A 21965-nucleotide genomic window follows, 5' to 3' on the forward strand; every position below is an offset into this window, starting at 1 on the left:
AACGATGTCGTGGTTAGAAAACGAGAAAGCGGTGACGCGCAGAGCAACAAAACTCATAGCATCCATTAGGCGTCAGTGACTTCTCCATGGCTGACGCAGTGACCACAGCGGCTCCAGCAGCCCTCAGAGTATCTTTTCGATCACAAGCGACTTCACTCGCAACCATAAGTAAGGACGAACTAGCGGGCCTTCTTAACAACGTTTCCATTAGATTCTTTCTGGCCAATCTACTCCGTAAAACTTCACTTTGCTTTGAAAAATCTGTTCAGATAAGTATAACGTCAGCGGCCAGTGGAAGACAGTGGAGATGTATCTGAAAGGAAAATGGAACTTAAATGATACATTCAACTCAAAATGCCAAGGTAGGATTTAATATCTCCATGAAAACCAATTGAAACTTTGAAATTATTTCTAGATACACTATTCTAACAGACTTATAAGTTGACAAACTTGCTTTTCCCTTCACATGAGACTGCACTGCTTTATTTTTTCAGGAAGAAGTTATCTAGAATTTATTTTGCCATTAAAAGTACCCTATGCTAAAATGATTGTCAATAATGTTCTAGTAAAATCCGAGCCGGCACCTCTATTTTCGGAGGAGCAAATATGAGTGAAGGCGTGTAATGACCGTACTGCAATAATAAACGTCCGAACACTAAAAGAAAGTTATGAAAATAAGCAAGTGGTCATTGTATTTCCATTAATGCGCCGTGAATTATTTCAAAATATATAATTCAAAGGACGAAAAAGAAACAACCCCTATAATACGCCGAGTAAAATTATTATACTCATATCACTATCCATTGAATTTGTGTGGGATCAGCATCATATTGCATTTGCTAATTCGTGTCTATCTCTAAACTGTGCGTTGGATAAGCTTACTAAAGGCCATTTATTTTCTAAGCCGCTTTTTCCTAATGTATTATGCATGCAGGATAGTCTAAGTATCTGACATATACAAAGAGAGGTTTGTGTTGACCCATGTTAAAAGGAGACTTTTATTGAGATACAATAGAGTCCCATCGGGTTCGAACGATCTACTTCTGCAGATGACAGTGGCTCATTGTTTCTTAGCGTGCTCAAAAACTTCCCATCTCCTTCGATTTGCAGTGTTTACCATAGCCTTAACGCGCCGTAGTCGACTGGTCCTGCAAAAGCGATTGACTTAGTCCAGCTTTTTACTCTCTGCTTATTTTCGACTATCAGAGTTTTTATTATATCATCCACTTAGATGCTATATTATGATTCTCTTGCATCTGCCCTTCGTGTACATCGTTATAGGTTCGTGTGTATCTATAAACAATAGGCTTATTGTTGTTTATATTCATTTCTCTTGATCTTTTTTTTATATTACAGTCTTGCATAGCAGTTGTATTAAGGTATCCTCATCGTTCTTAGATAGGATCCGATCGAAAACCTACATTCGTTCATTTTTTCACAAAATGGCTTTTCGAGATCGGCTTTACTCTTGGGTGCATACGATTAGTTCAGCCATGAGCTTTCTTTTATGAAGAAGCAGCAGAGAGGACGAAAATCCTCCACATTTCTTTTCTTCCTTCGACTTCTCCTTTAGCTCCGTGAAAAAAAACCGTTGAGAAGAATGAGGCGTGAACATTTGATTTATGCTGCAGCAAGTTCTTCATCATCGTACGCTGCTATAAGAGTGACTAAGCTCGCTTTAAATATTCGCCCGTCCCCTCCCGAAGACCCTGAAAATGCTATCTTTCATTCGAACGGAGATTTTGTATATAAGACAGCCACTCCCTGGCTTTTAGCAAAGCATTAGATTTTCTTTAACGTGATTCTCTTGAACCATTCACCAAGACGACAACGATTGAAACGTTCTAAACTAAATTATAATGGTCTGTATACAATGGTGGCAACAACCAGAGCAGAAAGCATGGTACGAAGCACATCTCCCATTACTAATACAAAATGTCTATCTGCACATCTTGGATTCAAACCAGTGGCTCCTTGATTTGGACATCTTTGTGTTAAGCCTACACTAACGGAATCACAGTTTCCCAAAAAGTTACATGGTGTCAGCACTAAGCAGGTTGCTACAATAATGAAGATATAAATTATTTTCACAAATATTCATTGGCACAATGGCACAGTCTAATAGACGCTGATTTGAATGTGGGTTCTACAGGATTCAACGTATTTCGTATTACGTAAAAGTCGAAATAATCTACAATGGCCATTGCAATTCGCCCTATTCTGTTGAATTGTTACCCTAGAAATTCTGGTTGGAATAATCGTGTGCACGGAAGCCGCATCTTTCCCTGTGTCATTTTCCTTGACAGCAGACGGAAAAAATTTATTTCTCGATTTTTAAGCTTTTATGTTACATCTTCGCGGTTTAGCATGTTGCCACAATATGCGAAGACACACTGCCAGATTGTAACTTTTGCTCGCTTATTCGTATTGACTCGCATTTCCTTTACTCATCGAGATATTTTTCTGCTTAATGAAAAGGCGGTACACGGTATACAGAGGTTAGCATCAAAGAGTTGAGTATAGCACTCATGCATCTTTACCGTACATCTTTGTATGCACTCCAGTATGTCTCTGCCCGTTCCCGCCTTTGTATATTCTGCTGTCGTTATCAGTGAATGCATGCATGAGTACGGCACGAAGCGTAAAAAGGTCGACAAGCAAAGAGCTCGTTGCCCATCAGTGGGCCAGGCATCATTTTCTTCTTCACGTACACTGGCCGTCGCCCTTTCACCGTCAGTTAGTAAAGGACGATCCGCATCTGGAATCAAGCTACCGGGAGCCTTGGGCAATGCTGCATCACAGACAACATCGAGAGCCGAGTCGGCCCGTCAAGACTCGGACAGAATGATCACTAACCTAACAAAATCACTGAACAGCAAAACTCGGTTTTCGACTAATAATCTAGTGCCGTTGGAAACGAATATTCACTGTATCTAGAGCAGCAGCAGCAAATAGCCAAATCGGTTCAGGCAGAGCCTATATCGGTTGTAATTCAATCAACACTTATTGACCACCATCAGTGAATGAAGGTCATATAGAAAAGGTTAATGTTAGAGTAAGTCAATGCTTTTTGCAAATAATTTCTTGTAATATGTCTTCTAGATCGAGTTCCTTTCCTATTATGAGTTATGTGTCCTGATTTTATCACTTAATTAATTGAGAATGTTATTAACTATATATAACCGCGCCGTAGGGTTGACTGATGTCGAAAAAATACGCAAACAATTAACGAGTATGATTTCTGTATCAGTAATAATAATGTTTAACAGATGGCTTCTATTCTAAACTAAAATTTTAGTCTGTTTTACACAGCCCTTCAAGTTTCCAGAACAAGTTCTCTGCGTCGCACTTTTTAAACTTTGGCTAAATAAACATTTGAAATCTCTCAGCTGTTGAGGACGACCGTTGCTAATTGCACTCACGCTCAATGATATAAATTAGAGTGCCTGTCCACTGAAGAGGCGTACATTTTTTGCTAAAATATAAGTAGAGAACAACGTACCAGTTCTTGGTTGGAAACATGGAGACAAATTACTCTCTGTTTCAACTTTTTTATCACTTACAGTTTGCATTTTTATATTATCAAGGATCAATTTAAGCTTCGTTCTGTTGTGATAAGAAATGATTTCGTAATTGTCCTCCGCTCTTCGACTAGCTAAAAACGCATTTATGTCCATCGCTTTATACATGTACACATCATTTTTTATGTGGCCCTCGTCTCTCTATCACAGCCTATTTCCTCTAGCAGATCACTATGGAATCCCTAGCCATCGCTATAACGTCTAGCGACTCTAGCGGCTGAAGCTGGACAAGCCTCTTACGATACTGGAACGTTGTCGCTGTCCCGCCGTCGATGTGGACGACGGATTATTCTGGTGTTGCTAAGAAATTGACAATTTTCAAGGAAAATCGTTGAACAAAGAAAACAGGAAGCCAGCTTGAACGTATTAGTGCTCGCAGCGAAGATGGGGCTCGTACTCTGATCTATCGAAGGACGCAATTGTAGAAATGACTAAGTCAGCAAAGCTCGTTCGATGGCCGAGCCTCCTTTTTCCAACTAGCCAGCTTTCTAAGCCGCTTTCCTTCGTTAGCATCGCGAACGACGCAGGTAACTGTGACAGCGGCAGCCCGCCAATATAAACTGTATCCAAACCAAAAAAGAGTGATACAGACAATTTTGGAAAATCCATCTTGCTGTCCAGTAAAACTAAGAACTGGTTGTTAGTGAAACTAGGGCAGTATTACACTGTAATGTGCCTTTAGACAATTAGAGTATTAAGTCAAATTCAAGTTAATTCCCATGAACCTGCTATTTGCTCATGCTGTAAAGTTAGCTTTAGAACGAGCACAATTAAGCGGGCCTTTATCCTAATGGATTTGAAACTTAGAGTAACTAAAATGGCCACTGTTTGCCATAGAAACAAATATGATATGGTATCCCTTATTTGACATCTGTAATATAAAATTAGGAGATTTACTGTAAAAAACACTGTGTTCTAGCCGATTTTCACAGTAGGAGAGTAATCCCTTCAAGTATACTTCAGTCGCATCCCGACGCATACGCTGCATGGACGTTTTTATTGAGACGCGCGCTGAGATAAGGAGATAAATGTACAAGGTACAGCATTTAAAGTAGGAAAGAATTTGGCTGTTTATCGTAACAAACATACGTTCAAAGCCAGTTCCTTCCACAACAAAACAACAGTTAAAAAAGTTAAAAGTTAAACAGAAAAGCCTTGTTTTCAGAAATTAAGCGAAGATCAGTTATTATTCAATTCAATTACACGCTAAACAACACCTTTTTCAAATTTGGAACCTTTCTCGCTCGAATTCGACGGCCTGTGTTATTGCCAATTTGGGCGCGGTCTATGAAACAGCCCTAGGAGGTTTTTCATGACAAAAAATAAAAAATCCTTTATAAGATTTAGATTTAAAGTGGTAAAAAACCATTTTTAATACACTTCGATTTTTTTTATAGGGAAATAAACGGCTGCTTTTGAGAGACAAACATTTTGTTAACCAAGTCGATGGTGCATTGAGATATAGACATCGGGCAGGCAAATGGTTAAAATATCTATAACGATTGCGACGGATATTTACCGAAAATCTATACATATATAAGAAAAGATTTACTATCCTAATCATCTTATATACCTCTACCTAAGATTTTTCAACTCATATAAAGCGTGGTTTTATGTACTTCATTGCGGACAGTGAACGACTAAATTCTGGCTTTGCCAAATCACAGCAACTTAATCGTCTGAGCCATTGCGTCAAACAATTACATATATCGTTTTCAACGATGTATTGAAGTTTCTGGGTAGGGTCACCTGTGAATTTATATCGAATTATGTGCTTTTCCTCAGGGTTTCATATGTAGCCTGTTGTATACTGTACATTCGATATTGCAGAGTTTGCGTTCTGCCGATATACTGCTATCCTGCGGTCAATAGCAAACAGGATAAATTCCCGTTTTTCATATTTGAGAATGTGTGAACGGTAACCCGTTTCATGCATCAGCTAATATTTCCATGCGGATATTTCAAACCCAGTCTAAATCTCTAACACTGTTATTTAGGCCCTCTTTATTTTACAAGTGTCCATTATACCGTAACAAGTATTTTGAGTAAGCTAATTCAGCTATTGCTAATGGACGTCTTATCATAAAATTAACAATATATGCTAAAACGTTTCCAAAGTCTTTTTTATTTTTCTCTACACACACACACACACACTCACAAAACATATATTAACCTCTCTCTTTTCCAGCGACATACTGCTCAATTCCCATCTACTCTTTGATAGAACGTTCAGCTTTCGAAATGGCCTCTGCGCACCAGATGGAGTTTGCAAGACTTCCCGCTGTTGCAGAGTTATTCAATCGGCGCTTCCCGATACCCCTTAAACTACCCAAGCAGTTTTCTCGATGCTTTTCACTGTGCAGCTACCACCCGCCAGCTTTAGCTTCAAGCAGGAAAGCAACTTCTGCTACCAGGCCGAGGGCAGGCTTCACCAGGGTTACCATCACCTCACTTCATAATTCAAAAATCCGAGTGCCTTTTGAAAATGGCCGATAAGTGAAATTCGATATCCACTCTTGATCTACTTCAACGGAGGTCGGCCGAGTAAAATTTGTGTCCTGATGCTCAGGCATCACAAGAAGAAAGCTGCTTTCTTTCATTGGCAATGGGCACGGTCAAGCCACCTTCTACCAGGTCACGCCTATCACGATATCAACGATGAATGAATCAACGAATGAAGCCAGCCGCAAATCCCGGTTCTGAATAGCTGTTAGTGAAGTTGCTTCGCATGGCCTTTCAAGCTGAGCTGAGGCTCGAATAGAGGTTATGAGGAGACAGAGAAACTTTAATTTGTATCATCGGCTGGTTCCAAAGAAGCGTATCGTCATATTAACTTTTCATATTCACGTGACACTCATGGTACTTCAATTTTAAAAGATCCGTATTTGCACTAACAAGCAGCAGTCGACTTTGGTTGCTTGCCTTATTTCCGTGCTATATGCATTGAGACTTGTCCTTTGTTGAATTCGCGTCTATTAATATCAATCTATACAACACGAATACAAAAGGTAGAAAACTAGCTAATTATAATAAATATTTCCGATACTGCCCTTAATTATTGCTTTGGATGGCTCCTTTCCAGTACAAAGTTGTGTGCGTGTGGTGTCGAACCTAAGTCACCGTACAAGTCTATAATCTCGGTAAGCGTTATAATGTTACCAGTTTGCCATCGCAGAAGGTAACGCTTGGTATTGCCAGCAAGCTTTGGTGGCACTTATACTCGTATCAGGATCATAACAGACTACTTCAATGTTAAGTTGTGTAACTGATCACTGAAGAGACTGCCATAGTTGAGTTTTGTGGGTATTCAATGGAGACTTTGGTGGAGGAAGCGGAAAGGAGCTGCAATAGAAATAGCAAAATGACCAGAAAAGGTACATATTTCCCATGAAAGTCACGCAAAAATATATTTCGATCATTGCTATCACTATAACGTCGGTACATAGATAATGGCAGTTTCACTCGAGGTTTCACTTGAAATTTAATAACGAGTGGATTTATTACGTATTGATCATTATTTTCCATAATCTTCCTTTATTTTTAAACAAATTTGTTTAATCCGTTCCACCAGAAAATTTGAAACCTTTGGTTGAAGAGCTCGTCAAGCCTGACCTTTAAGAGCCTTTCCATTTCGTTTGCCAGTGACTGCAAACGACATTAGTCTGTCGATGCAGAGTCTCGTAAATTTGATGGGAAACAATATCTGGCTTAAGTTTTTTTTCTGTGTTGCCTCGCCTTGTCGTAAAGAAGGATAGCTTTACCTTGCTTAGTCCGTTTTCTTCTCTGGTTGGTACAAAGCCCAGCGATATATTGAGAAAGCTGCTACTATGAGTTTTTCGTTCTTTTTTTCTTTTTGTGAGACGCACAAACATATTTCGAAGATTTAAGACGCCTGACAATAATTACGTGATCGCAGTTCATCTTCTCTGCCAATGTACGCATAGTTTTTGGACTGTCTCTTTTCGAAAAGGCCTTTAATTGATCTTCGTCGGCTCTAGATGGTCGACTAGGGCCAGGTACCACCATTGCACTTCGCGAAACACCTGTAAGCAACCCTATCAGAGATGTGGCCTAAATCATACACAGTGCAAGCGCCCCGGGCAGTTTTCTGACTCAGCCCAAAAGCTAAATCGAGTAGGTGTTTTTCACAACGGTGACTTATGAGGCAGAGAGATCCACGTTTGAACGACATATAGAAGAGAACAAACGAAAACAGGGAAAAGGAAATCATTCCTATAGTTGTCTTTTGCGACATAGTTGTATTCGCCTAAGATTTACTCATTAGAAGGATGGTTTCTTCCTTGTTGCTTCTAAGGACAATGCTTAGTGTTAGTGGGTTAATAATATGTCCGAGTAAGCCAAATCTGAAATATTTAAATGCACGCGCTTACTTATATCGCTTATATATATAGTCGCTTATATCGTACTGTACGGTATAAGTCAAATCGCCCGACTTACTTCTCAAACGCATAGAAGCGGTAAGCAGCAGCAGAACCTCGACGTAATTATTGGGAAGCAGAGATCTGCACTCTGCACATTAGGCTTTCGCAATGATTTTTAAAATATGAAACTTGAAAATGAATTTTTTTGTCATAAAATTTTCCCGTCAAAGACCCATTAAGGTCTTTACACCAGTTGTCGAGAGCTTTGATAAGTGCAAACGTACATATAAAAACTATTTCTGTAATTTTTAAATATGAAGATAAACATTTTTTTATCTGACCAGGAAGACCTCCTAAAAATAATAAAAATTGTTGTGGCTCTTTTCTAGATCTTTGATACTGATTTCAATATACACACACTTTTTACTTCCTTTAGAATATAGAATAGGACACAGTGCGAGCTATTTTTAGCCTTAGAGATAGACATAGTACGACGCATATTTTAGGTGACACAGGAAATAGGGCGAAACGCATGACAGCAACAGTTAAGTAATCCAGTAAATTATCGTAAATCTCTTCGAGAAACCTGCGCCTCATCAGGACGAGAGTGGATTTATTGTCCTAATTAAAAGCCTTTAGAACTGCTAAAACGCTTGGAGAGCTATTGTCCTCACTCACCTTGTAGCCAAATGTAATTACTGAATAATCAAAAATTGGCTGAAGGTATAACGATGTTCGATATGACTTCAACCGGTTTGGAAGAGTCTACGTGCGTAAATGTTGCTTTGCTGGACGTTGTCAGTTTCACTAAGTTTAACTTAGGGGCATGTTGCAAAATGTTTTGATACCCAATATGGGACGTCTACTTAGATCAGTCATTTTATCTTTGTGTTCACAGGGGACGAAAAAGGATTTCCCGGAATTCAATCTTATTCTATGTAGGCGAACCTGTGCATATTATAATTTGTTTTTACTAAAGGGTTTCCCTGTCATATTTGCAGTTCTAGTTTATGACATCGTTACAGCTTCAATGTTTAGACGGACAATCATGAAAATTGTTTAAATCAACGTTTACATAACTTAACTTCGGCGGCGTTTATCTTTGAAAGCGCAAGCATCTTGGCTGGAGGCCATTCTGTATATAGGAGACATACATACAATCCCCATAGAATTTCTGGATTATTTAAATGCGCTCCTATTTGAATGCACCACTGATCGTGCGACGCTGCATCGCTTGACAAAGCACGGGATCTATTCTGGTCTATGCTGTATTGGTTTTCACTGGTATAAGATCCCATTTGTAGAAGCAATGAAACATTGAATATTGTTACAACTGCTACTGTTTGAACACAAGCCTAATAAGGTTCAAATAGGATTACAAGCATAATTTTGGCTTATAATAATAACTATAATTATAATAAAGGGGCGCCTTCGTAAAGTAATAAGTCAAAGCTGTAAAACCTGGAATTAAAGCTTATGTTAGATAAACATGTTGCACGTATACGAGTCAATGAGTCGGTGTTAGTTCGATATTGACAACTTACAAGGTATCCATAACGAATGCGTGAGCGTAGAGCCCAACAACTATATGATTCGAAAAAAACAAATCCAGAAATATAATAAGAATGAAAAAGCTATGATCCGCACGAACACTGTGAAGTGATTTCTATTGGGCATAGCCGTTTGCTTCACAGCAAGCGGTAAGCGTAGCTCAGCGTATATGCTTCTATCATTCCTCACTCAACGCTAAGATTTTCCTCGACCATATCAGTTTGTAAAGGAGGCAAGTAATTTATGTTTCGCTTGTTAAACATGGATCGAGGCTGAAAAATGCCACTACAGTCAGCATTTCTACTAAAGGAAAAGCGAATTGTTTTTGAGGCGATATAGGCCTATGTAATATATTGGCCTAAAAGGTTGCAGTAATAACAAACCACAGTCTATTTGAATAGTATAGCATATGAGTACTGGATCTCTAATTGGACAACATATACATGACGAAAAATGTCATTTTTGTATTACGGTACCATTCTGCATGCGTTTAACATGGACCTTTTTAGTTGACAAATGTATGGCTAAAATTAGTTAGTATCGTTAATTATCGAAAGTTCTGCAACTAATATAATGCTTGAGAGTTTCATGTATCGCATCCTTCGGCAACAGGATCTTTGCACTCAGTGTACAGGTTTAAAAGGTGAACTCGTTGCAAATTTATCTGCAGTCAAAAAGGCGCAACAGGCTAGCCGTGTAACTTTCTACACTGAATAGGTCGCATGTGACCAGAAATGACTCGTTCCTTAGCACCTGATCGCGCGCTATACGGTTATGAATTTCGATCTATTTTTTTTAACGAGGAAAGTTGCCGTGTTCTTATATTTTGAGTGGCGGCTTGCGAATTTTTACGAAGCAGGGACTATTTGACCAGTGACGATAGTCGTTGACTAATTACTTGATTGGCGGAGGCACTTTGTTTCTGGCAAGGCTCGTATCTTTGCTCGAACAGAAATCGTCCACACTCGACCCACGTGACCATGGATCACACATGAAGTAATCGGAAAAAGGTTTTCTTTATTCTTTTTGTTACACTGCTAGATAGCACATAAACAAATAATACGGTGTCTGTGCTGTGAAAGATTTCAATGAACCCATTGATGTGCAGAATAAATGCGGTGCAATTTAATTCAGTTGGAGAGAGCTTCAAAGACTAAGTGAAGTAATTATGGCGTTTCAGATCGGCTTTAGCTTCTAGGTATATCGTAACTCGACAGTTCGCAATAACTTTCAGCCCGTACAGAACGGCGCTACTTAGGGCTTAGACTTCTGCAATGGTGTCGTTATATTACTGCTAAGTGGCGGCCTCGTGATGCTTGCCACTAGCCGGGCTAACTGCGAGACTCATCCGCGTCGACTGCAAGGGGCAAACTGGTGGCGCTTGTGTAACGGCAACAGGGGCCGAGTTTTTTGAGGGTGTGACACTCATACAGAGGGACAGACAGACAGACAGACAGACAGACAAAAGGAGATAGAACAACTTATAATACGCCTGCTTAATAATATACGTCTGCAATTCGAGTTCATAATTCATGAAGCTAATAAGAGGATTTGTATATGCGGAGAAAATTGCAAGCACCACTCTCCTGGATTTATATAATTCGCGTACTTCGATAACTAGCGCTAGCATAAAGCTGGAGGAAAATCAGACGAAAAGAACACGGCGCTGTAACTACCCCATTTGAGTGATACGATGCCATAATCAAAGTAAATAATCTAATTACGAAAACTTCCATTCATTCAAGATAAACTTCGCGACTCTCCAACGTATTAGCTTATCGTAACGTATAGGGTATTAAAGCTTCATTGTTCGTAGTTTTTGTATGTCAAAGACATGGTTCATGGAACAAGGCCGAATGACCTATTTGTACTTTATGTGCTTTCGGTCGGCAAATAGTTGGGAAGATGTGGAAAAGCAAGTAGATGTACATGCAACTTACATTGTTTTACGTCTGTCAATGCATAAATATCCATTTGGAGAAATTTCAACACACACATAGCTCCGCTGGGAAGCATTTTTCGTCCGAGTGAGGGGCTAAAGAAAGCTGCGCGCAGTGTCCGCTTATATCGATGATAAAATAATGGGATTAAGTTACACTTCGAGCAACCAACACTGCTTCCCGGGGCTACGCTAAGCTTCAACGAAATGTAGCCAGTAGAGATCGATTGGAAAAACACTTTTCAGTTCGGTTACGTGGCCAAGAGTTCCCTTAAATGTGTCCTCCCCAGTGTTTTTACTATAGCTAAGTCGAACGATACCTTCAAGCCCATTTGGAGCACGTGTATTAGTCGACCGGGGTAAGCGTTGACAGCTATACCACTTGGACATTGTGACCCTTCGTATTTTATGATTTACTTGAGCGTTAGATGTAACCATCTTAAAAAAGCTATTTCCTACTATTTTACTGCTATACTAAAAAAGGCTACTAAGTTTCGTTGTTTGCATAATATATACCTAATGTTAAGGCGCGATTTTTTTGTTTGCGAAAACTGGACTTCGAAGTAAATCAGTCTGAGAAGGAAAACGCATTTTTGTCTCCACGCTGAACATGCAAGGCGGTCAAATTCAAACTTGAGTACTGCGGTCGCATCGTGAAGCCATTCGTTCTCAGTTAATCGACTTTGCTCCTGACTCACAGACTTCACTACAGCATAGTCACAATAATTTTAATTTCGGGGCTACTGTAAACGTGTAAAAAATGCAACCGCGTTCGTTTTCAATACAATTATACATACTCCTTTGTAAATCGCAATATATAATTGTTACTCATATATCATATCATACTCCTAATCACTTTCCTCATTTTCCTAATATTTTTCTTCCGGCTGCGCACGCTTCCTGCGTGTGACGTAATGTTCACTCGATGACGCCATTAGGGGGTAGCAGGGACAGGCTGTACTCCGGAACCCCCGAAATGTCCGGAACAAGGGGTAGTACCATGAACTTCAGAGGAACAGCCAAAGAGTTGCTTACGTTCGTTATCGTTTCGATATTTCGTACCCCCCTGAGGGTTCTTCCTGCGGGACGGACGTCCTATTTGATTCGAATTGGGAAAAGAACGAAGATACTCAACCATCATCGTCGTGACGAAATCTGTGCCTTGTGTCAAATATTAATTTACTGAACCGGGACATCGACAGAAATTATTTACTCGCCATTATGTCTAACACATTTCATTTTGTGTTCATTTGATTTTTAGGAGGAAGAATGAATAAGGGACCTACTTCGAACAAAAAGTAAAACGCCATATTTGATCTCTGGACACTTCCTTTACTATCCGTTCAACTCTAACGGTTAATTAGATGGTCCTACTTTACGGACATGCTCGCCTCAGTAAAAAAAAATTCACACTGCACTCGTATAAGTATTTTACCAGGCTCGTGCATGACTTTGAGTGTAGCTATATGATACAGGACATAATTCACATAGCTCATGTAAAATACACAAACTCAATGTCGTTCGTTCCTGTAATGATATTCAGTACAATGGCTGTACGTTTGATTTGGTACTAAAGCTTTTTTGAATAATTTCAGTCCAAGTCACCCGAATCTCTACTAATTGTAATTAACACGACATTCTCCGTGGCGTCAGTATAACCGCAGTGTGGGTGTTTGGGGCGTATTTTATCGGTCAAATGTAATAGACAGCTCCAAGCTATTGCTAGACAATGTCGGAGCTCAGAACAGGAAAAGTTTGCAGGAAGCAACATGACGAAGCGGATAAACACGCATAACTCAACCACGTCCAGCCAAAGCAGACGATAGACTTCAGAAGAGAAAAGTAGTTAGTGATCTTTTGAGTGTGATCCCTGGGGGCACCCGTAACAACTCATCATCGAGTATGTAATATCTTTTTTTAACAATCCGCTGCTATCGCCAGACCTTCCGCACGGCTTTATGATATAATGCTACTTTCACCTAGCTTACGGCTAAAGCACGCCTATATTAGATTATTATATAGCTTAAAAGCAGTCATTTCTCTTCGTTGTCAAGGAAAGGGTTGGGCGCACATGCATAAAATTAGCACTCTTTTGACAATTGGTAAAAAACGCATCCGTTGGAAATAATAGCCGCATATTTTTGTGCTTTAGGTTAAATTTGGTATAAATATACTTGCAAACCTGTTAATAGGTTGTATGAGTCCATTTGCAGTCTGAGATAGGAACAACACTGATGCCGCCGGTACACTCTGACAGAATAAGACGTATGTTGCTAAGTTCATCTACATATACTACGTAGGATACCAAGAAAGACTGATTAAGACATAGAAAATTCACGCTGACTTACTCTTTTGCGCTCTGCTTCTACCAGTTCAAATGTAAATTAGAAACGATCATGAACTACACGTATGTAAGCCAACCACGATATGGTGAACTATTAGGACAGTATTTGTGTAAATCAAACAGCAGGTGACAACTGCCTATATGGGTCACCATCATTACCATTTCGTGCAGAACAGCCTCAGTATCGATTTTTTTATATCTTACTATATACGGGATATAGTATATTCGATTTGTCCAAAACACTTGAAAAAGCACATGAATCTTATATCTGTTCACATTTCGAAGTGTAATTTTCTATTTTTATTGGGTCTCAATAGGAAACCGATCGTTTTTTTTTCGCGTTCGACGTATTCATCGGAACGAACCCTGGGTGCCTGTGCCGTGCTAGGTCTAAGCCTCTAGCTAGCTCTCCCCTGCTCTATAAACTCGTAATTGAGTCCTTCTAAGTTGGTGTGCGGAGAACTTGAACAACGTTTCTATATATCCCCTGAATTCTCGTAGCTTTTCGACTACGACTAACTCGTTTAGGACTACTATTTCATTCACCGGCTTAGCAACAGGACGAAGCAGGGCGAGCTACTTGGACGTGGTTTGGCTTGATATACTCTGTCTGTCTACAACCCTCTTTCGTCTGACGTACTCGATGTCCCGTTTTGTGCTCCTTTGTTGCCAAGAGTCGCCATGAATACCCAACAACTTTGAAACGGAATAATCTGCAATGAACAGAACCTACGCACGTGTCATCTCAGTCCCTGATGCCCTGCTCTGAGACCTTATGTGAGAGGATCGAGAAGTGCCTGGCGGTGTCATTAGCTCAGGAAGCATGGCAAGAAAACTATGATGCAATTTATCACCATCGGAACTGCTGGCTTCTCTTCGTCGTTAAGTGTGTTGATGGGAACTTTCGGTTGTACCGCTTGCTGCCATACGACCATGACCAGTCAGGAAGATGCTTTAACCGCTTACAAGATGCAAACGTATGAACACTAAGCTGAACTGGTGAAAGGAGATGCTATCTGTTATCATACGCAGTCGGCATATTGATAAGCTGAATACGTATTTGCTAGTGAAACTCTGCATTATATTTAACCTACTAAGCACATAAAAATAAGCATAAACATAGGTACGCATACCGTACTATATACACACCTATGCGTGTTATGTCTGACTGTGCTGGGTGCATCTGGAGCCCTTGCCAACAGCGAAGTCCTTACTTTTTCGCCGTTATAGCTAACGGAACTTGGAGGCCAACGTGGAATCTTGGACCAGGAAGTGCAGAGAAGTCAAGCAAAAGGGACACTGAGACAACAAGGAGTCTATCTGCTGTCTACGTTCCAGACAACCTAACCTTGCCCGCTTCGTCGTTCTCATCATCTCGTAAAATAAAAACCTCTTGAACAACATCGTGCACATCGGCCGTTCGCCCAAGAAGTCGGGCAGGATGGCAGCCAGTCAGCCTCCAAATCAACAGTACCTGCGGCAGCCTCAGCTTGCCACTTGCCTAGCAGAACTCTTTATGAGGCTCCTGGATGCGATGGGCTCAGAGGCTCTTCGGTCGGACCGGGCTTCTTAGATTTGGCGGGCGTCTCACACAATATGCTGCAGTGTGAGCTAAGGGCTTGTCTTTATGCAGCCGAGTCAACGAATGCCGCCCGGAGATGAGGCAGGGTACGCTGTACCATATATATACATACACTGAAGCTTTGCTATGGCGAAAAGGATGTCAATCCTTTGTCGGCACCCGCAGCAATTTCATCGCAAGGTGCATGTAGCAAGATAAGAGGGGCTTTTCGGCTTGGGCAAGTAACTCGGCAAACGCTGTCGGAAAGAAGGGGGACAGCAGTCCACGGGGGAGCTGATTTTTCTACTGCCGTTGCTGCCATCGCTTTCGTTGCTGTTACTATGCGACGCGTAATATTTTTGCGTCGTTGTAGTAGCCGTTGTCGTTCGGCGTCTCGTTGGGCAGGCGTTCAAGTTGGACGGACAAAAAAATGCTGCTGAAAATGGTGAAATTGCTTTCGTCACCACAGGCCCAGCAACAAACGTACGGCGGACGTCCGCGCCGATAAGGAGGCCGAGTATGTTTTTGAGCGAATTTCGCGCTTCGTCGAACAGTTTCGTGTCTTGTTTTCTTTCTCTCACGCCGCTCACTTACGAAAAGTTGAAGACGAAAACTAAGGGGGAGGGCGAGAACGAGAGACACTTTGTTTTTAGCTCCCTTCTTTTTTTTAGGTCAACAGGAAGCTCGCTTATCGTCTTTTTTATGCTTCTCATTATAATTATTAAAGACATGATTGTTTCCTTCTGAATGTAGGACGCAGTAACCATTGCTTGCCATATCAAGCTAAGCACACCATATAATATGAATATTTGGTAATCAGGTATTTAACTTGACCCTTCAAAGTAAAACCTTCATTACGGAATTTCGAAACAAAATAAAAGAACGGTAATTAATTAAAATGCTAGAAGCAATCCATAACGAAGTATTGCCAAGACTACGCCTAATGCTTTCTTCTTTTTGTTCTTGTATCAGTGCAGGCTGCAAGAACAACGAGTCTTAACATCTCACGTATGAACATAGAGCGAATATCGTACGAAGATAATATGCTATATCGATGTTTCTCTTATTGTCCGTTACGCTTCCGACAACTTCCACGAACCCTTGACTTCTGGCTGTGTAAGCTTTTTTGGCGTAGTTGTTGTGCTCATTTAGGGCTCATCGTACTGAGGGCGCCTTCAGAGTGTGTCGAAGTGTTCCTCTAGCGTTATTTGCACGCGTCAAGTTGCATTTAAAGCATGCGCTTCAACAGTAAGTTTCACGCTTCGGTTCATTTACAGATGAGAACTGTTTTTTCGACGTGAGGTTCTTAGTACAGAGCTTTCTCTACACAGCAAAGCTACTTAGCAAAAACAATCAACGTAAACAAGTATTACTCGTACATGTGTACGGATGATATCATTAGGTTTCTACAAATTTATCAGTTAAAGGTTATCGATGTGCGTTTAAATGTTTTCATAGAAGAACAGGTTTTTTTTTTGCTTCATTTCAAGTTACGAACGAGTGCACCAAAAACTGTTTCCATTGAATAGCAGCGAGTGCAGATGCTTGCTCAGACGAGCATTCAGGGTCAAAACATAAAATATGTTTCTTTGGAAGCAGTCTCTGTTATTTTCGAACATTAAAAACTGTAGACTTCTAGCTCTCAGCAGTTGCAAACGTTTTGTAACTTCGCACTTCTAATTTCACGCTTCAAGTATTATGAACTGAATGTGGGAGACCTATTCTAGAAGGGTGCCAGATAGTAAGGTAGGTATATGATGAATAAATTGGTAACCTTCCTGTGATGCGATACGTATCGTTGTCTACTGTCTAATTAGAGTCGGCAACTTTTACAGCCGCCAAAGTGGCACTGGATAAGAATAAAATACATTCATTCAATTCAGGGTGTTACTTTAAGTTCAGCTTCAAAAACAATATAATAATAATAATAATTTTTATATCTAGAAACGGTCATTTAGAGTAAAGCTAAGGACTGTGACTGGCGCAAAAGAAAGTCGATTACTCCATGTACTAAGAAATGCAACATGAATTTATGAAGAAATCATGTAGGCTGCGGCCTCAGAAAGACGCTAAAATTCAATCAGTTGTATGATGGAGCAATAACAACTGCGACTGGAATCAGATACAGAGCACGAGTCCGCTGACATTAGTTTCCAAAAGACCCTAGAGCCGAAAAGCTACGCGATACTTCAGGTCGAAGATTGGCCAAGGGCACATTTCGATTTTACTTTATTAAATGCAGAATGCATTACGTATGTTTCGTCTGTGTTGGTCGTCTGACACTGACTTGTTTTTAACCTTTTCAAGTACTCACTGTTACCCAGTTCTAGTTACGTATACACACAGCTGGGAAAATGGAAAATACACCGATATCCGCTTAACACTGCTGCTGTTTATTTACATTGAAACAAACATATGTTTGCTGATAGTTCCTTTGAGTGGTGGCATATAAAACATGTATTTACAATTACTGCAATATTAACTTATGAAAATGCATTGTAAAATGTACAAATTGTCATTTCACCTATGTGATGTCCCTTTGATTATTGTTATGCACGTAAAAATAGGAGCGTAGACTACATCTTGGCAAAACTGGAGCAGCTAGATAGATACGTCGGACGAATCATACCGATCAAGCGATATTAAGTGAATTCGACCAGCAGTGAGAATCAATATACTTAGGCGGTTTTTTGTCAATTAAATTAGTTAACCAAATCGATCTTAACCATTTATAAAAACAGGTACAAAAACGTGGATACAAACAGCAACTCCAGCGCCAACTAATGTAACAATGATTGCTGACGAACTTTTGTGTTCATGGCTACCTTAATATTAAGTATTGGAAGCTGAGCTTTGTTCTAGACACGAGCATTGTTTGGCTCCTTGTTAACTCATTATAATAGCAGAATGTATTGTGTAATGGACATATTGAAACCAACGTACGTTTTGAAATTAGCACATCCAATACTACATTTATATATATATATATATATATATATATATCAACGAGTTGTGAAATAATGAGTTGGTTACGATCATAAACGTTTGCAAGATTGTTTGTCACACGACCACTACACAGAGAGCGTCGCTTTAGTTTTGGAGCATATTGCACAATTTTCTTTATTGAAGATGTTGTACGTTGATTTTTAATGAAAAACGATGGCTGGGTAAACTAATTTTTGACAAAGCCTCCTGAAGAGGCGCTTAAGGGCATCTCATCTTTAACGTGAGTTGGAGGGGGGGGGGGGGGGGCTATACGTTTGTTTTTAAATATAAACTCTTTGCACGTACATCAACATAGAGATATAAACATTCCATCGTGGGATTAGATTCTCGTTTGTATACTATACATTAGCCCACTTAGCTCGACTGAGTTATCAGTATATTCAGGGATCTGCTTATCCGCCTATTGTAGCCTACATAAGTAGCGTTTCATTTTCGTATTTCTTTCCATTGTTTCCAGTTTACCCATTCCACTAGCGTTCGTACTGCCTAGCTATGCCGTTCTGAAATAGATACACTGCCCGGTCTCTTTTAGTCAGGATGAAGTTTCATTGTTTAATATTGAAGTATTTCTATTAATCTGGTTGAACTGAGGAGGTCATGCGGAATACCATATCCACATGTTTGGATGAATTCAGAAAGGTGTTCACGTCTAGGCTTCGCACACTGCTTTGACTAGGGCAAAACATCGTTAGCATAGATGACTTCGTCATCTCTGTATACTGCAGGAGCAGCATTTGGTTTAAATGACGACGTACTACCCACAGTGCTCGTTGCTTGTCGAGCAGATAGGTTCTGCATGTGTGGCTGCAGGCTGTGTTGCTGATTGGGCCTTCGCGACGAGGTTAAAGCCTCCCTGGAACCCGTGACTTCATCTCTGGAGTCACCCGATGAGCTCGAATCAAAGCGTAAGTGAAAATCAGCGAGTGTGCGAGTCGCCTGCTGCAACGTAACTCTATCCCCAGGACAAAGGCACCAACAACGGCACATCAGAGAGTACCTATCGAGATAAAAATGAAGCGTGTAGTTTTTCAGAACTCCGGCGTAGGTTTCACGTAGCTACTAAGTTTATGATACAAATCGAACGTATTGCTTAATCGAAAAGCTACGAAGCAGAAAACTTTGCTCATTCAGTTACTCAAAATGCAAAAAATTCAAGACTATAGTTGACCCCTGCTTAACGAGCGTTTTCAAAGAATCCTGAATCATGAGTTCTCCATTAGGGAACAATGATGTATTAATGAACCTATTTAAGTCGTTAGTTTAGCAACGGGTCTTTGTTTAAATTTTTTGGCAATAAAAAATTGTGATCCACAGAGCAAAAGGATGTATTGTGTTCATCATATGTTCTTGTTAAATTGCTTCATTCTTTGCGTACGTTTAAAAGTACATTTAGAAATCATTCTACGTATTTGATATAACTACAGCAGCTTACTCACACTATAATTCTTGCTCCAATTTTGAATTTGAGACAAATTAAGTTAGACGATTTGAGTATATTTAAAAAAATAATTAAAAAAAATTAGACTCATTAATATTCTAGAAAAATTCAAAAAGTGACACTAATTAAGCACGCAGCTTACCCCATAAATCACCCACGGTCTAAAAAGGTGCCAAGAGAATACTATTAAAAATTTAAATTTTTTTAGTGGCAACAGCATGTTCCCTATCTCAAAAAGTTAACAAACATTTAGTTGATCTAATTTTGATGCGATCGCCATTAAGTTACAGTTGGGTTTCCTAAGGAGCTCAACCCATATACTCAGGCGTACATACATAATTTTACATAAATATCGAGTCAGCTGTAGGCATTAACACTAGATACAATTAGCTCACTTACATTTCGTCTGGAGCATTTGAAGGCTGCGGTAATCGGTGCCCGCTTCGAAGGTGTACACCCATATCAGCCGGATCAACATCTGGAAATGGTTGTTGGCCCAACGTAAGTAATTCCCAAATTGTAACTCCAAACATCCAGAGATCAGACGCTGGCGTGAACTCGCGGTTCTGCAGCGACTCAATGGCCAGCCAGGCAACAGGTCGATGTTCTCCATCGCCCAGACAGTGATAATCATCAGGAAAGAGGTCCCGAGATAGCGAATTATCTCCTAATTTCACATGTAGACGTTCGTCCAGCATACAGTTGCGTGTAGCTACGTCTTTGTGCAAGAAAAATCTTCGATGCAAATACATAAGTCCTTCAGCAACCTGCACACCCATATCAACTAAGTCTTGAGGCGAAATACGATTTTTCCCACAATCGGTTTGCAAAAGAGCATTTTGTCTTAAAAACTGCTTCAGATTTCCTTCGCCCATTGCTGGATAGATAAGTGCAGGTTGACTGGCTAGATCCAAGCAAGTTCCGACTACCTGCATTACGTTAGCATGATTCATGCCAAATAACATCATGCCCTCCTGCATGAACTGCTCCACCTGTTCGGATGTCGCCTGATTTGTGACGGTTTTGACTAGTACGGAATGCGCCTGACTTGGTGCCTCTTGTGGTGGACAAGATGGATCGTTGAGTACGGCGTGATAAACTCGCCCGAAACTGCCTTCACTGAGAAGCTTCACCAGCGACAAGTATCGCATGTCTATCGCTAATTCAGCTAGTTGCTCTGACAGAAGCGAACTTCTAGATCTAGAAAGATCTTGAATTGTACTGTACTGGCCAGCAGAACTGTTCAAAGTTCCCATGCACTTAAGTGTCAACTGATTCAGGCCACCCATCGTTGGTGGCGGGGCTGGACTGGGCGGCACTTCGAGATGACGCGCCTTTCTGAAGGAAGAGTAAGAAGCTATTGTTGAAGCCACGGGGCTGCCGAGCCGGATCAATCGATGGTTGAGTGTTCTGTCTATATGCATTGACGGGGTAGCTGTCGTTAACATGGACGTTACTTCAGTTCCTTGTCCGATACCGTGGCCATATATAGAGCCATTCAACGTTGAAGCTGCTACCCATTCGCGACAGTATTTTTCGGCGGCAGCCTGGATGACTTGTTGACCAGCGGGCTTACTCGACGATGTTAACGTTGTCGACGCGTTCTGACGTTTGTTTTTTTGATTTCGCATAAAACAGACGGCCGTAGCTAGCAGCGATGCCAGAGCTGCCCCAGTTGCGACCGCACCCGCACCGGCCACTAGGAGGACTGGCCAACCGTTCGCACCCCATGCGTTACCCCAGTCGTTACCTGGAGCCAAAGCTTCATCTAGAAGAAAACCAGAAAAAAAAATATACATATACATACATATAACGCAATTGTCCGCAATAGGTTCTGACTACTAGAATATCCTCGACCGTTCTATTTATATTTACGTTCGCCATGCCTAAACTTACGTGTTGCACATTATTGAAAAATATTAACAACGAACATGAACTGCTGTTTAGCACACTACCACTTCTTCCAAACAGGTGAGTTTGATGTGCTGACGTAACGGTTCAGGTTAAGGACGCGTGTAAACTATACGGCAAATGCACACTTTACCTAAAAACATATGTACATCTCTACCATCCTTATATGTGAACTGCTTCTACTATTTGTGGCGACCACTATGGTTCGAATGGTTATTAGCGATATTCATATAAAAAGAACGTACATAGAAT

General features: G+C 40.5%; 1 protein-coding gene across 3 annotated transcripts in view; it reads right to left on the reverse strand.

The window, feature by feature from the left end:
- Positions 1 to 828: 828 nt before the first annotated feature.
- The window catches only part of LOC111265589 (inactive tyrosine-protein kinase RYK), a 29311-nt gene continuing 8174 nt past the window's right edge, over positions 829 to 21965 (reverse strand). Inside the window, exons 5-7 of one of the 3 annotated variants that reach the window (XM_022842399.2) lie at positions 20202 to 21570; positions 19127 to 19361; positions 829 to 1148 (exon numbers count right to left, since the gene is read on the reverse strand). In XM_022842399.2, the coding sequence (XP_022698134.1) occupies positions 1125 to 1148; positions 19127 to 19361; positions 20202 to 21570 (1628 nt within the window). In that variant the 3' untranslated portion in view covers positions 829 to 1124. Of the gene's footprint in view, positions 1149 to 17730; positions 19362 to 20201; positions 21571 to 21965 lie in introns of those variants that run through there. The other 2 variants (XM_022842400.2, XM_022842396.2) reach the window with 2 other exon arrangements.

Source organism: Varroa jacobsoni, unplaced genomic scaffold (assembly GCF_002532875.2).
Source record: "Varroa jacobsoni isolate VJ856 unplaced genomic scaffold, vjacob_1.0 scaffold_990, whole genome shotgun sequence".
Taxonomy (NCBI): domain Eukaryota; kingdom Metazoa; phylum Arthropoda; class Arachnida; order Mesostigmata; family Varroidae; genus Varroa; species Varroa jacobsoni.